General features: G+C 45.0%; 1 protein-coding gene across 1 annotated transcript; it reads left to right on the forward strand.

Annotated features, from left to right (window-relative positions):
* The first annotated feature begins 5,440 nt into the window (after window positions 1-5,440).
* Window positions 5,441-10,617, forward strand: LOC120507269 (protein NDNF-like). Its single transcript, XM_039719683.1, has 3 exons — window positions 5,441-5,628; window positions 7,286-7,410; window positions 8,384-10,617. Exons 1-3 carry the CDS (start codon window positions 5,441-5,443, stop codon window positions 9,733-9,735), a joined length of 1,665 nt encoding a protein of 554 aa, XP_039575617.1. The 3' UTR covers window positions 9,736-10,617.
* The last annotated feature ends 4,476 nt before the right edge of the window (window positions 10,618-15,093 follow it).

Consider the following 15,093-nt stretch of genomic DNA (forward strand, 5'->3'; position numbering starts at 1 on the left):
GAAAGATTACATTTCTCTTTCCCCATGCATTTTTAATTTGCTTACAGAGTTTCATTAAACAGAACTCCCTAGGCTGGGCTGGGGGCACAGGGAAGCTGTCTGTGCTTGGGAGCTGCCAGAATTAACAGCCAGGAGCTGATGCAGCTGGGCGATGGATGGAACACCGTGCTGCCCTGTTCCCACTCTCCCCTGGAGCACAGGGAGCTCTCCTTGCCCTTCCCACAGACAGTTTCCTGATGGAGGTGACCAAACCAGCTCAAAGAAGCACTGCCAGGGCAGGGAAGTTCTTCAGCAGGAATACCCAAAAGCCATTTTGTGCACCTCCTTGCCAAGTACAGCAGTGTGACACAATTCTCAGAGCTGTGCTGTGTGGGGTGAGCCTCTGAGCATCCCTGTGCAAGGCATGCCATGAAACAGCAACCACATGCTGCAGGCAGGGCCTGCTGGGGGACAGTGCTGCCAAGACTGCAGGACACTCCCCTGGCCTGCAGAGTCTCTCACCTGAGTACAGAACTTTGGACTGCAGTTCCAGGAAACAAACATCTCAAGTGTCTTTGAGAGCTTCAAGCTAAACCTCTGATTAGGATTTTTGCTCCCATTTGGAAGCAGCTCCTATGTTTCAGCATGACTGATCTTCCAGCAGAGCCACCACATAACTGAGTATAAACCAATTCTCTGGTGTCAAAGGTGCTCCATCTCTACATTTGTGAAAGGTGTGGATGGGCAGCAGGGCTGGAACAGGAGCAGGATCTCTGAACAGTCCTCCTGAAGTCACCAGCTCGGCTCTGAGGGGAGCACTGCCTGCTCATTACAGACTTTTATTACTGAAAAGGCCATTATATCAATTTTTTGCCAAATCAAGGACTGATTTATCCCTGTTGTAACTTCACTGAGTTCAGTCAAGCTACACAAGTCATGAATTTAGCTCTTTACTTTCTCCATAGAGAATATTTTTTCTTCCCCTTTGATAGTGATTCAGTGAACCTCTTAGAAAATTTATGAGCCCAGATTCTGCTCCAGCAAAGCATGTCAGCAGACACACATGGGAAGTATGTGAGAAATTGTCCAGAGAGGAACTGGATTATTTCCAAACTTACACCATCACCAGCCTTTTTCACCTGACATCCTTGCTCATGTTTTATTCAGTGGGAGACAGAGTGTTTCTTCTGAACCTCCTTCCAAAACTGCTCAGCACAATTCATTTGTTTTCCAACTCTGAAATGATGGCCAAAGGAAATACTCCCATTGCCTTCCCTGGAAGCTCAATTTGCTGAGGCTAATGGTTTGTTTTGATGGCAGTGGGAAGGTTTGGAGAGGACAAGACAGAGTCCATCCTTTCTAGAATGAGCATGTCCACTCTGTACAGATTTAGGGATTTTACCAGACATGAGTGACATGTGCTTCTGGGATTTGCCCAGAGATATCCCTACTTAGCACTGGTTGCTGGTTTACAATCCTCCCAGCTGACTTCTACCCATGAGTCCCACCACAAAACAGACTGTAGGTCCTGCACTTATATTGTGACCAATATTTTTTTCTATGAAAACAAATGTCATGTCCTGTTTTCAGGGCACATTTTTGATGCACCTCGTCTGACCTACATTTCCCTCTTCCAGGCCTGCTCTGGGACCTTACTGGACTTTGCACCAACACCTTTCTGTCCTGTTTCTACTCCTTTAAGGAAACACTTTGGCTCTGGCTAGGTGCTTACATTTCCATTAGTTCCCAGATCTGTCACACAGACTTGACCTGGGCTGCATTTCACACCAGGATGATGATTTGTCTGGCAGACCCTGTTTACCATTTATTCTGCTTGTGCCAGTTTTCCAGCATACATCCAGCAGTGTCCCCTCATAGCTCCAGGGTACCAATACTCTGATCATACAGGGCTGTATCAAACCAAAACCCTGATCACACAGTGCCTGTATCAAACCAACACCCTGTTAATACAGTGCCTGTATCAAGGCTCCCACATACTATCCCTTTTTAAAAGCCCAGTTGCTCAGCAAATCTTTTCAGCAAAAAAAAAACTGATGACCACCTTAATTACTCCTGACATCTTCTGCACTGTAAATATTTCTCTTACATCAGCTGATGAGCAAATTTACATTTTCAGAAGGGTCTGCTAAGCAAAATCTGTTGTAACTTCTTTCTACTTCTCCCTTATCTCCCCTCTTCTTAGCAAATTTTTAGTGTTGTGAAGGCTTAAACAATCTAACTCCAAATCAGGGAGACAGTAATAAAGGGTTACTGCAAGCCACTCTTTAAACACTGGACGAGAGACTTTAAATAAAAATAGAGCCTCTACAATATTCTGCCTTTGTCCCCTGCAAAGTGCCTGCCTGGAAGCTGATGCAGCTTCCTGGGGCTTGCCTTTCTGAGCAGGCATCCCCACAGGGCCAGTCCCAGGGCATCTCTGCTGACAGCCCAGGCCAAGAAGTGCGAGCAGCCTGCGAATCCTGGCCACGCTCTGCTCTCACTCAGCAGGAGTGGCCTGAAAAGAACCATGGCTTTTCTACAACTGCTTTGTAGCCCCAACAAGCAAGTGCTTGGCTTGCTGTGAGCCACTTCCCATGCACCCTTCTGCTGCCTCCTCCCTCAGCCACAGAAATGCTCCCCCAGCTCAGACACTTTCAGAGTTTCTTTCTTACACAGCCTCTCTAAGCCAAGAAAACTGCTCAGCTCTATTCAGGAGATTTCTGACAGCCTTCAAAGGATTGCTAATCCCAGTCTGCTTTAAAAACACAGAGCATTCTATCCCTTGCACCTTTTTTTTGCCTTCCCTGCTTTAGGTCAGCACTTGTTGGGCCCATAAAGCACCCAGCAGAAACTCAGCACAGCTGAAATTACCTGGAGCTTCTGCAGAGCAGAGGGATCACACGCTCCTTGGGAGGGCAATCACACTGCTAACACAAAAGTGGCTCTCTGGAGGAGACTGCTGCACCCCTGGCTGGCTGGGATGAAGGGCTGACAAGGGTTAACAGTGTCTGCTCCTCTCTCCATCTCACCCCCCCTCCTCATGAGCTGCTCCCCGGGCAGGCAGTGCTGGATTAGGCTGCAGGAGCAGCCTGGCTGACACTCGGTGCAGGAGCAGCCCCAGGAGCTGAGGGGACAGCAATCAGCACCTGGGAGACTTTGCACAACTGGCCAAGTTTAAAACACCCAGCTGAAGAAAGCACCAAAACCCTGCTGTGGCTTTGGTTTTTAGTTTACTTTTCTTGAAGGACCGCAAGCATTTCAGTTGCTATGTCTGTTCAGGAGCCATATGGAAAAATCAGTTCTGTCCTGTTAGACTGGTTGCACAGTTTTGATTTTCATCTGCCTACAGAGATCTGAAAAGTCTATGTTCTTTTATGCTTTTTTGGCAAAGAAAGCGAGTGGTCTGGGGATCATCCAGCCAGGAACAAAATAGGTAAGTACAGTATTTTTTGTGTAACATATTTCCAATAGTCTGAGAATATATTGTTTGTGTAATTGAGTGAAAATAGCCTTTGGGATGATGCTCTCTTTGGGATAAGCTGATTATAGGTTTGTTGATCACTTGGTTTGTTTGTTTTGCTGGAGACAAAAAGCTGAGCTGCTGCGGTATCAGTGTGGTTTGCAAGATCCTGTCATTTAAGCAGCAGAAAAAGGGTTTTTTTAATCCTCTCCAAAGCACAGAGCAACTCAGATTCCACTGTCAAAGGTAAAGCAAAATATTTGGGGTTCTATTTTAAATCTGTAAGCTATAATTGGACTAGAGGAATAACCAAGTGGCAAAGTGACTCAGAGTCATAAGGAAAAGCTCTATTATAAGAGCATTAAAATGGAATTGATATGGAAATCTTATCTATTCTTTCAACTTGTTCAGATGGTTGCTTACGCCTGCACTCAACCAAGTGCTAAAATAGTGCAAACAGGCAGTGAATAAAGCAACTTTTTCTGGATGTTGAGAGGGACATTCAGATGACCTGGTAACCATAATTTCCATAATCATCTCACTGATACTAAGGGTGTGCTTGACTATGGGAATCCCAGATTCTGTACATAAAAACCTACAGATATATTCAATGCTGTATTTAAATGTATGTTTGAAATGGATTTAAAAAGGAAGGGATCCTTTTATAAAGTCACTTTAACTGCAATGGACAGCGCGTGTGCTGAACTAGAGATCTGACTGCCTAAAATCTTCCACACTTTTACAGGCACTATGGGGAAAGAGCTGATCTCAGAAAGAAATGAAAATTACAAAGAACTGAGCCTTTGTCTTGTGCTTTTTCTCCCCTCACCAGCCAATAATCAGATTTAACCAGGATCTTTGCTTCTTTTTCATTGTAAGATGCAATAAGCTACTTTTTCCTCAAAAAAGGGATCTTGCACACAGAGCTCCCTCTGCTTTCCAAATCCCTGAGCTACAGCTGGCACCTGTATTAAAAGTGTCTGCCCCTTCCACTTCCACACTTTCTGAAACTGGATGTGGCAGGCAAAGGAGCTGTAAGTTATAATCAATAACTGCACACAGTGCACTGCTAAAGTTCCCTGCCTCCTCCTCTGTGTAGCTCTGGGCTGTGCACACAGCAGTTTAAACAATGCCAGTATTTGCCGGGGACTGGTTTTGTACTTTTCTTCCATAGAGTCCAAGCTGATAATAAGGGCTGTTGAAAAAAGGGACATAAGTGATTTTTAAAAAATCTCTTGCCTGAGTGAGTACAAGACAGTTGTTACAGTTCCAGTGATCAGCAAATGCTGAGACAGGCTGGAAATGATGCAGGTGTGAGAATTATAAGCAACACAAAAATCTAAGAACAAGGTTATTGCCCTACAGTGATAAAGCCTTCTTCCAAATGAGATCCACAGAGCTTAACATCTAAGTACCAGTTCAGGGATTCTTATCCAAGATTCTCCACCTTTGACCAAACAGTATCTGGATAAGTTACAGTGATCCTCTTATCTACACATGCCTACTGTCCCAGTGGACAAAATAAAAATTCAGTGACCTCTGATAGAACAGCAGAAGCAGGGTTTGGGACATAGGGACCTCCTGAGACTTTTAAAGGGACAGCTCCATTACAAATAGCTCAGCCTTGAAATTTAGTAAGTGAACATCACAAACTAGAAACAGATCTTTTAAATGTAATTTTCCACTCATTCTGACAGCAGTAAAGATTTTTCTGAATAATTGTCATGTTGCACTTGTGCTGCATTGACTACATTTTTTTTCCTTTAATCAAAGACTTCATAGCAGTTTCTGCAATTAAATCTTTGCAGAGAGATCCTCTGAGGAATATTTCCGTGAACTTTAAACAGCTCAGCAAAATTGAGACTTGCACTATTGGAATGCCTGGCTTGCTGGATTTATAACAAACACCAGGAAAGGCACAGAAAGAGAGGGTCACATTACTTTATTTCCTATGACAGCTATTTCTGTTCACTTTTGTCACTCCACTTTGCAGTACTGAAGATGTTCTGGCTCTGGTTTTATCTTCCTCTCCATCTTCTCATGGCAACTTGTTTGTGCCATTCTATAAAAGCACCCACCACCAGCTCCCAACAGAGCTTCAAGAGCAATCTCTTCAATTTCTACCACTCCCTGATACTTGCAGATGGTAAGGAAACTACAGTTCACCTGCTGAAGGACATACCCAAAAGGTAAGAGCAAATCAGCCACTGTTATTCTCAGATACATCCCCATGTCACTGGGAATTGCACACTACCAGGATAAGCCAAGAATCCCTGTGTACCTGCAGGGCTCTATAGTGCACACTGAAATGCCAGAAAAATGCCCCACTCCTCAAGTGTTACACTGCCCAGAATCTGGAATGAGCCTCTGAGGTGAAATTTAGATTCCTGTACATATTTCAGCAGCTTTCTGCTGTGTTTGTCAGAGCAGCAGCAGAACTGATATGGATGGGTGGGCTCCAGCAGCAGACAGCTGTGTCACAAACAGCCCAGCTTCAGGTCTGCAGAGACAGCAGCCATCCTACATTCATGGTGAAATACAAACATTTTACCTAGCAAATTCACTACCCCAAAAATCAATAGAATACCTGCACAGACATCTTATCAGGAAATCTGCCACTGTCCTGCACACTCAAAGTGTTTTTGCTGAGTGGCAGTACAGCTTACTAAGATCAAAGGTGCTTTGCATGTGAAAATTCCACATTCTTCACCTTTCCACAATACCTACAAAGCCTTCTGCCATACCCAGATATGTAGGTGATCTAGATATTACAACTGGCACTGCATCTGGGTAGCAAAGATCAATCTGCTTGTTTGGGAAGAGATGCACTTTGGACAGAACCCAGCAAATGCAGATTTTGACAAACACGCGAGTGGTCATGGAGCAGAGGGTGAGCCAGATTGCTCAGCCTTCATGGGCATTGCACAGAAAAACTGGAACGTGGCACATGTTATATAATGAGACCATGCTCACAAGAACAGAACTAGGAGCTCTCCTAGTTAAAGAACAAGGGGTATTGAAACAAAGAAAAGGGAGTTTTTCTGTGCTCATGTGGCATAACATGAATACAGCAATTAGGAAGTAGTTTAGCATGATCAGAAAGGTTCTTTTGAACCCCGGTCACCCAAACAGGATCCAAGACAAGAGAAGACAAGTTTTGGATGAGAGTAAAAGACTCAAGAATGAGGAACTGACTCCAGTGAAGCCCCACTCTGGCCTAGGAGCCATGCCCTGAAAGTGAGCCACACCTCCAGGCTGACAGAGTCTATCCGTGGTGACTGTGCTTGTCTCACTGGTGAACAGCAAAAAAAACCCTTGGATTGCCAACCGCCTTCATTGGAGTGCAGAGGGAGGCACCCAAATCCAAACATTTTATGGCCAAGTCCATCCATTATAAAAACAACAGAAGTAAAACAGAGCAAGACAGGAGGTTGAGCTTTTACAAGGCGGGAATCAAAACCTGACCACAGACACTGATGACACTTTGTGGTGGCAACAGGTGGTTATGGAGAAGGCAGTCAGCTAAATGACATCCATCACCCAAAATAACCAGCTAAGGATGAGATGTAGTGTTCACCTAAAGCATGGAAAAAATACTCAGAGGGGAAAAATACTGCCTTTTTCAGGAAATACATGTGGATTAAAAAAATAAAATACCCCACAGCCTGTTTTCTTCCCACAGCTGAAGACTGCAGACACTCATCATCCCTTTGTGTGGATGCACCTCAGAGAACAGTCATTTCTACCCAGAGCAAAGTGACCCACCTCAGAGTAGCTGATTACAAGGAGTTTTGGGCAAACCTGAACTCCCTGATGCATTGCCTCTATTTCTATTCACATTTACAGGTACTACTTTGTTTTGGAAGAGGGCAGGGCCCTTGCCCCTTTCTCAATAACAGTGACACCCTGTGACGTTCCCATTGAGTGGAGCATACTTGTGTACAAGTCTCCACCAGGAAAAGCAGCACCAGGTAAGGCCTTCAGCCTGCCTAAGCAGAGGCAAAGAAAGCACAGGTTACTCATAGATAATTGTGTTACAGGAAATTTCCCATATGCTTTGTGGTTCCCTCCTTTAAATTGCCATGGACTGACCTGGTTCCCATGGGTAAAACAGGTAAACCCATCAGATCTTGCCCTCCAGACAAATAAATTAAGAATCAGATATTAAAATGTCTACATCTAAGGTTAATATTTGGGAACAACAGCAAGTCTTCCAGGCTGCACAAACAGACCAACTTCATAAGCTCTTGTTACTGGGCTGAATTTCCCTCTGCTGCCTCAGTTATTTTTCTGTGGCTTAGGTCACTTAAGACAACTTTTTCTCCCCACATGAAGCAGAGAAGAGTTAGCCATTTACTCTTGCCACATCTACCATGGCAGTGGGTACTATACTGCCTTCACCCGAAAAGGCAATTCCTTTCTCTTGCATGATTTTTGAATTAATTTTTCAAGCTAGAAATCTAAAAGCTGCCATTAACAACTTCTTACCTGTCAAGCAGATACACCTGACTGAGGAGCTCAAATTACACTCCTTTGAATTAATAAGTTTTCCCTCTTCATGATATAATGGCCTAAAACTAATCCAAAGAAAAAAAACCTATCATAGAAATAATGAGTCTCCTTAAAGTACCCTGAGAGACAGCAAATAGAAGAAGAAAATTGTAGGGGCATCAGGCACGATACAAGCCAAGCTTCTGCAAGTTGTGGTTTCATAATTACAGTATTTTTGAAAACATAATTCTACAGCTGCACTGCTAAAATAAAAGCTTCTCAAATTTTAACTTAATAAATTGCCAGTAGCAACATTTTCGCTAAAACATATTTTTAGTTATAATTGCTGCTTTCAAGAAGACAATATAATGTTCCCTAACAGTAAAACTTGCACAATGTGCTTTACGTCACATCTTTTAAAAGAGAAGTTACAAGTCTGCCTTTTGCCTGCAGGTGACCACGATACACAACAGGTCTCCAAATCTCACAAGGCTTCAAGCATTGTGTCCATTATCTTCAACTACAAGGGAAATTCCGTAGAGACTTACATGGGAATGTCTTCCCATTCTGCCCTTTACCTGCTCGAGTTCTTATCCACGGAGAGGGACACACACATTACAGTGTACCTAACAACTGACACCACCTCTGGGCACCTCTACCCAGAGCTGCCAGCGGATCCGCGCATTGATGTCATCGGCATCGGCCACACAACGGTGACTCTGGCCTGGAAACACAGCCCTTCTGTCTTGCAGCACAGGGAGAGCATCCAGTACTGTCTCCTAGTTAATGAAAAGCACAACTACAAGAGCTTGTGTGCTGCTGAGACAGCCATCAGATCTTCTGGAATGAAGCTGCCACCCACCTTAGCTCTGTCCCTGTCTCCGTACCTTCTGGAGCCACAGCAGGTGATGATATTGTCCAACAGCGAACTGAGCATCATCAACAAAGTCAGCAGTGGGGAAGTCAGGCAGGTGTGCGTGGGCACCAAGAACACTTACACAGTGCCCAACCTCAGCCCCAGCACTCAGTATTACTTTGATGTTTTTATTGTCAATCTCCTCACAAACGCCAGCGCTGCATACACCGGGACATTCGCCAGGACCCTGGAAGAACCTGAGCCCAAGGTGACAGAGCTGAAAGATGGCAAAGTGATTCATGTGGTCCTGGATGGGAAAAAGCAGAAACTCTACAGTCTGCAGTACCAGGCGAGGCACAAGAAAATCCACTTCACCTTCCAGCTGTGTCGGGGTCAAATACAGGTTCACATAACAAGAAATGGGAAAACAGTAGCATCAGAAAATCTGTCTGGGCTGAGGTATTTCTCCCTGAAGGGAAAGCTGCTGGACACCTACTCAGTGCAGCTGAGGTCCACAGAGGAATCTAACTCTTCTGTGAAGCTACTGGCATCCCCCCATTTCCACAAGCCCTTATTCCCACTTCTTCCAGAGAGCTTAAAAATCAAATCATTCAGTAAACTGAGAACATGCAGGTCTGTGACCATTGCCTGGCTGGGAACACAAGAGGAGAGCAAGTACTGTGTGTACAGAAAAAGGATTGAGGAGGATCAGATCTGGAGGGAGCTGCAGAGTGCAGACAGCTGCTCTGGGCCTGAATCTCGGCACAAATCAGAGAAAGTGCTGTGCAAGTACTTCTATGACCTAAACCTCCAGCGAGCTGTCACCACAGAAACCATCAAAGGGCTGGAGGCAGGGACACTCTACTTGTTTGATGTTTATCTCTTTGGGCCGTCTGGCATCCCTGTCAGATATCACAGCAAAGTTGTGAAGACCAGGAAAAAATGTTGAAGGTTTTGAATGAAAATTTAAAGTGAGTGAATGCAGGTAGTATCGAAATCTACATCAAGTCAAAGCCCCTGCAGTTTCAACTATGCTGACAAACAAAAAATTTAAAGCTGTAAGATTCTACAGCAAAACACATCTTAGATGATTACACATGTTCCTTTCTGTGTAAGGTGGGGTGCATTTTTTCTTTCCTTGTCTCATTCAAATATTAAAAACAGAGTTGTGAAACAAACTCATACCCATAGAAAGAAAATAGCCCAAGAGTACCCATGAGAAATAGACTGGTTACCTAAAATATTTCTGAAATCCAGCACAGAAGTGATGGGGAAATGCCTCACATGAAGCACACAATTTCTGAAGTCCCAGAGAGTTTTCCACTTTCTGTAACTCATGCAGCTAATGAGGAACTGAGACCTCACAAATCAGACTGCTCTTGAGAAACAGATTCCTCACTGTTTGAACAAGGAAGGAAACAAAAAGAAATTGAAAAAGCAGTGGAACTGATGTATAGCTCCACACATTGAGTAAAGCGGGCTGAACTTCATCTTCCCCTATTACCTGCATGCTTGCTTGGTTTCATTCCTACAGAGAAATTGTGCTTGGTTAGAAACAGACAAAATTCAGGCCAGGAACTGGCTCTGGATCTGGCTTTTCTCAGGAGTGTACAAATACACTGCTGTGCTACTGCCCACAGAGGAAAGCAGCAATTGAAGAATCTTGCCATGGAAAGATTTATCATCTATAGCCTCTGGTATCAAGCCCACGTCTATGACTCTGTGATTCCTGATTGTAATATACTCATTCTTTGCATCCTTAAGCCAGCCTATATCAATGAATGCATTGCTTTGAGAAAAATTCAATGTGGTTTTCCTACTAAATATCATGGAGGGAAAATATTTGTAGTAAAAATTCTGACAAACATTTTGGTTGTCTTGTTTCCTTGATTACCTTCTATATATGACATGAGACAGTGTAAAAGAAAAAAAGAAAACTAAGTCTTTATAAACTCTTGTAGGTTCATTTTCTATTATCAGTAGAAATTATTTTGTGTGCAGGCTCTTGGCAGGCCTGGAATTTACATATAAAGAGATAAAACAGCTTCACTAACCCAGAGGTTGCCAGAGAAATCTTGTCTGTAGTAATTCTTTTTCCTCTACAATTACACCAAACACATACATAAATTATTAAATCCATTATTGTGTATCCGAGTCATTCTCTTGCAATTCAGGGTCATCAAAGTCCCAGTTTACTCTGAGCACTTATTCCATCCAAGTGTGTTTGGAGGCCCTTGGTAAGGTCAGAACCAGTCCCGTGTGCAGGACCAGGGTTGTGTTTCCTGCTCCAAAGACTCTGGGCCCTGTGCACCCTGTCCAGGGCACTCTCTGACTGCTCAGCCCCAGATGAGGGGCTCAGGGCTCAGCTGCAGTCTCTGGGCTTGGCTGGGCTTTGCATTCCTGCAGGCGCTGCTCCGGACTGAGCAGGGCCACAGCAGGAGCCACGTGCTCTGCAGCCTCCTGGCCACACTCCACAGCCTTTTGGCTAATTACAGGGGCTGGCAGCTGCTCTGCCTTCATTCCAAGGCAGGCCCTCGCTTCATCTGCCTCCTGCCAAAAATAGTCCGAGCTCAGAGAGCAACAGAGGTCATCTCAACTTGGAAATCTCAATGTTTTCTGCCTTCCTTCTCAATTTCAGGCACTTGTATTGTGGATAAATTTCACTTAGATGCCCTACAACTGACTGTAATAACAACCGTAACTATAATAGAAGAACAGGAATATCTGTCTAACTACAGATACAATATATTCTTAATCCCCTGCCCTCAAACTGGCAGAGCATGAATCCTTGCTTTTGCCCTCTATACAGAAATGTCACAAAAAAAAGTCTTTTGGAAGAAGATACATTGGCACCTTGAACAGCACCAGTGTTTCTACTAAAGCAGTTTTTTAACAACAGAACTGACCTTGGGCTTCTCAGCAATGTCTTGGTTTAGGGCTGTAGTCAAGAGATGTGAGGAAGGGATAGAAGGAGAGCCTGAAAGAGGGCAGAGAGCTGAGCAGGCAAAGGTGGCACAGGAGCAAAGGCTCGGTGTTGCACCAAGTTCACTGACAGTTAAAAACCTGTAAGGAAAGAGTTCAGGTTTGGAGGACAGCAGCCATTTCAGAGGGACTCTGAAAAGAGCCAGGAAATTATCCTTTTCCAAAATTCACCAGCTCTTTACTCCTGCTCCCCGTGGCCACTGCCCTGTGCAGAGGGCTGGCTGAGGCACAGCCCAGTGGGAAGCTCTGAAGTGCACAACTCACTGGTCCTGCAGCCCAGGCTGGGAGCCAAGCAGAGCAGGGACCACTGGTGCTGCTGGGAGGGCTGATGCCAGTCCCTCACTCACTGGAGGAGCTTTCTCCCACACACACCAGGCCCTCCATCAGCCAAGTCCTGCACTCAGCAGAGAGCTCGGCTGCAGAGAGGAACATGCTGTTCTGTCAAACCCCATCACCTCTGACACAGGCAGAGCAGGTACCTGCCCTCCAGGGAGCAGCCCACTTTGCTCATGTGGGCAGCCAGCCGTGCTCTGTAACAGAGCCCAGGAGCAGCAGGGAATATTCCTCTCCACTGATCTTTCCCCTGTGATTGCACCAGGCTGAAAACCTGTACTCAGTTCACTCATGCCAGACCTGCTCCTGAAGTGGCCTCCAGGTGCACTGGTTTGAGCTGGGGCTCAGTGCTGTCCTGGAAGTTTCAAAGGCTTATCCTCAACAAAACCAAAGGGGCTGCATTACACCCTTCCCACCCCTACAGAGGCAGCTGCTTATGTGCATAGCTCCCCATCTCCAGCACCCACAAGTCCTTTTATTTCAAAGCTCTTTGACGTCTTTCATTTTCCCCTCCTTCCATTTTGACTAGCTGTGGCCCACTGGGCCATGTCTGACCAAAAGCATTTCCCAAGCCACCCCCTTTCTGGTCTCCATGCTTTCTGCAGTCCTTCCTGCTCAGTTTTTTAGAGGCTCAATGCCTTCAGTTCAGCTAAGCTATCATCAGCTCTTCCCATGTGCCTCCCATCCCTGCTCAATCTGAGTCACACCAGAAGCACAGACAGATCTTTTCATGGAGAACATTTTCGAGCAACATTTTGGTCTTGTGGACCATTTAAAGTAAGTCATCAACATAATTATCATGCCAAAGTATTTTCCCTGGTAAGTGTGTCAAGTCCTGTCACAGCTGAGATCAAAGGCCATGCTTCTCCTCCCAGCCCTTTTACAGGATTGCTCCCACTGCTATGACACCCTCTGCACATGGGAAGTGAGGGTCAGGGTACCAAAAGCAGAGCAGGAATAAGAGAGAACAAGTTTAACTCCACATCCACTTTCCCCATGAGCTCAGCCTCACAAATGAAAACTAGAGCTGGCAAAATGAAGTGCTGGTATGTGAAACAGTGAAACAATAGAGCATAGCCCTAAGTTTACCATTGTGTGCTGCTGCTGGGCACAAACCAGAACAATGAGGGGTTCTCCAGCATCACCTTTCAGTGCTTCACAGAACTGCTGCTGATAGGAACTGTGAAATGTGACCCAAGTCAGTAACAATTGCTTGTTTAATTGATACACTTTGAAAGATACAGCTGCCTAAAACAAGTGTAGAGGTTTCAGACACTGGGTTCATGGACTAATGGCATTATGAGTTAATATTTAACTGACAGCAAAAACCATCTATATTGTTCATTCCTTTCTTCTTGTTACTTTGAGTTTGCTAATAAATTTAAATACCCTTCCAAGTGGACCTGGTAGTTTAATAAAGTGTTCCCTATCTGCCCACATTCAGGGATGCATTCACAGCTTTAAAAGAAAAAAAAAGCTTAATTTCCACTTTGTATCTTGCAATTTCTTTTTCTGGCTAATGCTTTCCCACTGGGAAGACTCCCTTCTAGCTTAAACAACATGCTAAAATATTGTTCCTACTTTGGCCTGTGGTGCCGAGGCAAAATCCTGCTCATTATTTGCTTTGCAAGACACGGAGCTCAAGTGCTGGTTTACATGCACACACACCACCCTCATTTTGGGCTTCCTTACTATTCCCTGTTGGGTTTTGTGGGTTAAGAATTTATGAGCCATGGACACTGCAGTTAAACATCCTGGCCACATGCAGCTTTGCACAAGGCATAAAATCTAATATTGAAAATCAAATAGCATTAGCACTGACAGCAAGTACAGACCAGTGACCCCAAAACGCCAAAGGCTTTCAGGTGCTGTTAGAGCAGATGAAGCTCTCTGGCATTTAGAGAAAAATGGATGACTTGGCAGCTGATTAGTCATCCAGCAAAACAACCAGCCCAGGCAAAACAAAATAGATGGTGGCTTTGGGAGCAGAGGGTGAACAAACGATGTGTGGCTGCTCATCAGTGTTCCCCCTTCTGCACGTGCAGAGACACCAGCAGTGTAACAAAGCCAGGCCAGTGTGCTTCTCTTGCACAGCAACAGGGACAAGCCTGCCAAGGAATACTGAACAACAGCATTGTGGAAAAGTAGATCAGTTTACTAGAAGAGGCAAACAACAGTGTGTCTGACTGCTGCCATGCATTCCTCTGCCCAGAAACGCGATGTAAGTCAAGAATGAGCCCGGAGCATCCTGGGCTGCCAAGCGCTGCGGGCAGGAGAGCATTCCGGGCAGGAGAGGGAACACCGTGCTGCCAGGAGAGCATCCCGGGCAGCACAGGGAACACCGCGCTGCCACCAGAACTGCCAACACCAGAGGGCACTCCCCGGCTGGAGAAGGAGCACAGATTGTGCTCGATAAGGCATATCGGCAACAAATATTTCAGCAAGTTTAACAAGTCAAGCATCTTTCTGGTAAGATTATTAAGAGAAACAGATGAAATAAAACCCAAAGAGCCCACATTTTATTTTCTTTCAGCTTTTTAAGTCTTTCAAGCTTGAGGGATTTTTGTTGAAGTGTGTAAAACCCAACAGACAAGGAATAGCATGAGACAGGCTAAAAGGACCCAAACACCAGTACACCCACTGCCTCTGAGATGTCAAATCAATCACTAATAGGGCTAAAGCTTATATAAAACAAACACTGTGGTACTGAGGACGGTCACAAAATTCATCATGTTCAGGAGGGGAGTTTTATTTCAGGCACAATTTGTTCAGCAAGTTCCTCTCCCAGGCACTGCGCCTCTTCTCCTGTAGTGCCCTTGTACTAAGGGACATTCTCTGGAATATCACTTCCCTGATTCACCAGCATTTTGAGACTGACCTCCCACTGGAGCTGGATGCCCCACCTATACTCTGGGACAGAGGAAACAGACTGCAGTTTGTCAGGGCCCTTTTTGGGGAGCAGTTTGGTCACTGACCTTGTAGCCTCTATGAG

The sequence above is a fragment of the Passer montanus genome, unplaced genomic scaffold, assembly GCF_014805655.1.
Source record: "Passer montanus isolate IOZ18808 unplaced genomic scaffold, ASM1480565v1 scaffold42, whole genome shotgun sequence".
Taxonomy (NCBI): domain Eukaryota; kingdom Metazoa; phylum Chordata; class Aves; order Passeriformes; family Passeridae; genus Passer; species Passer montanus.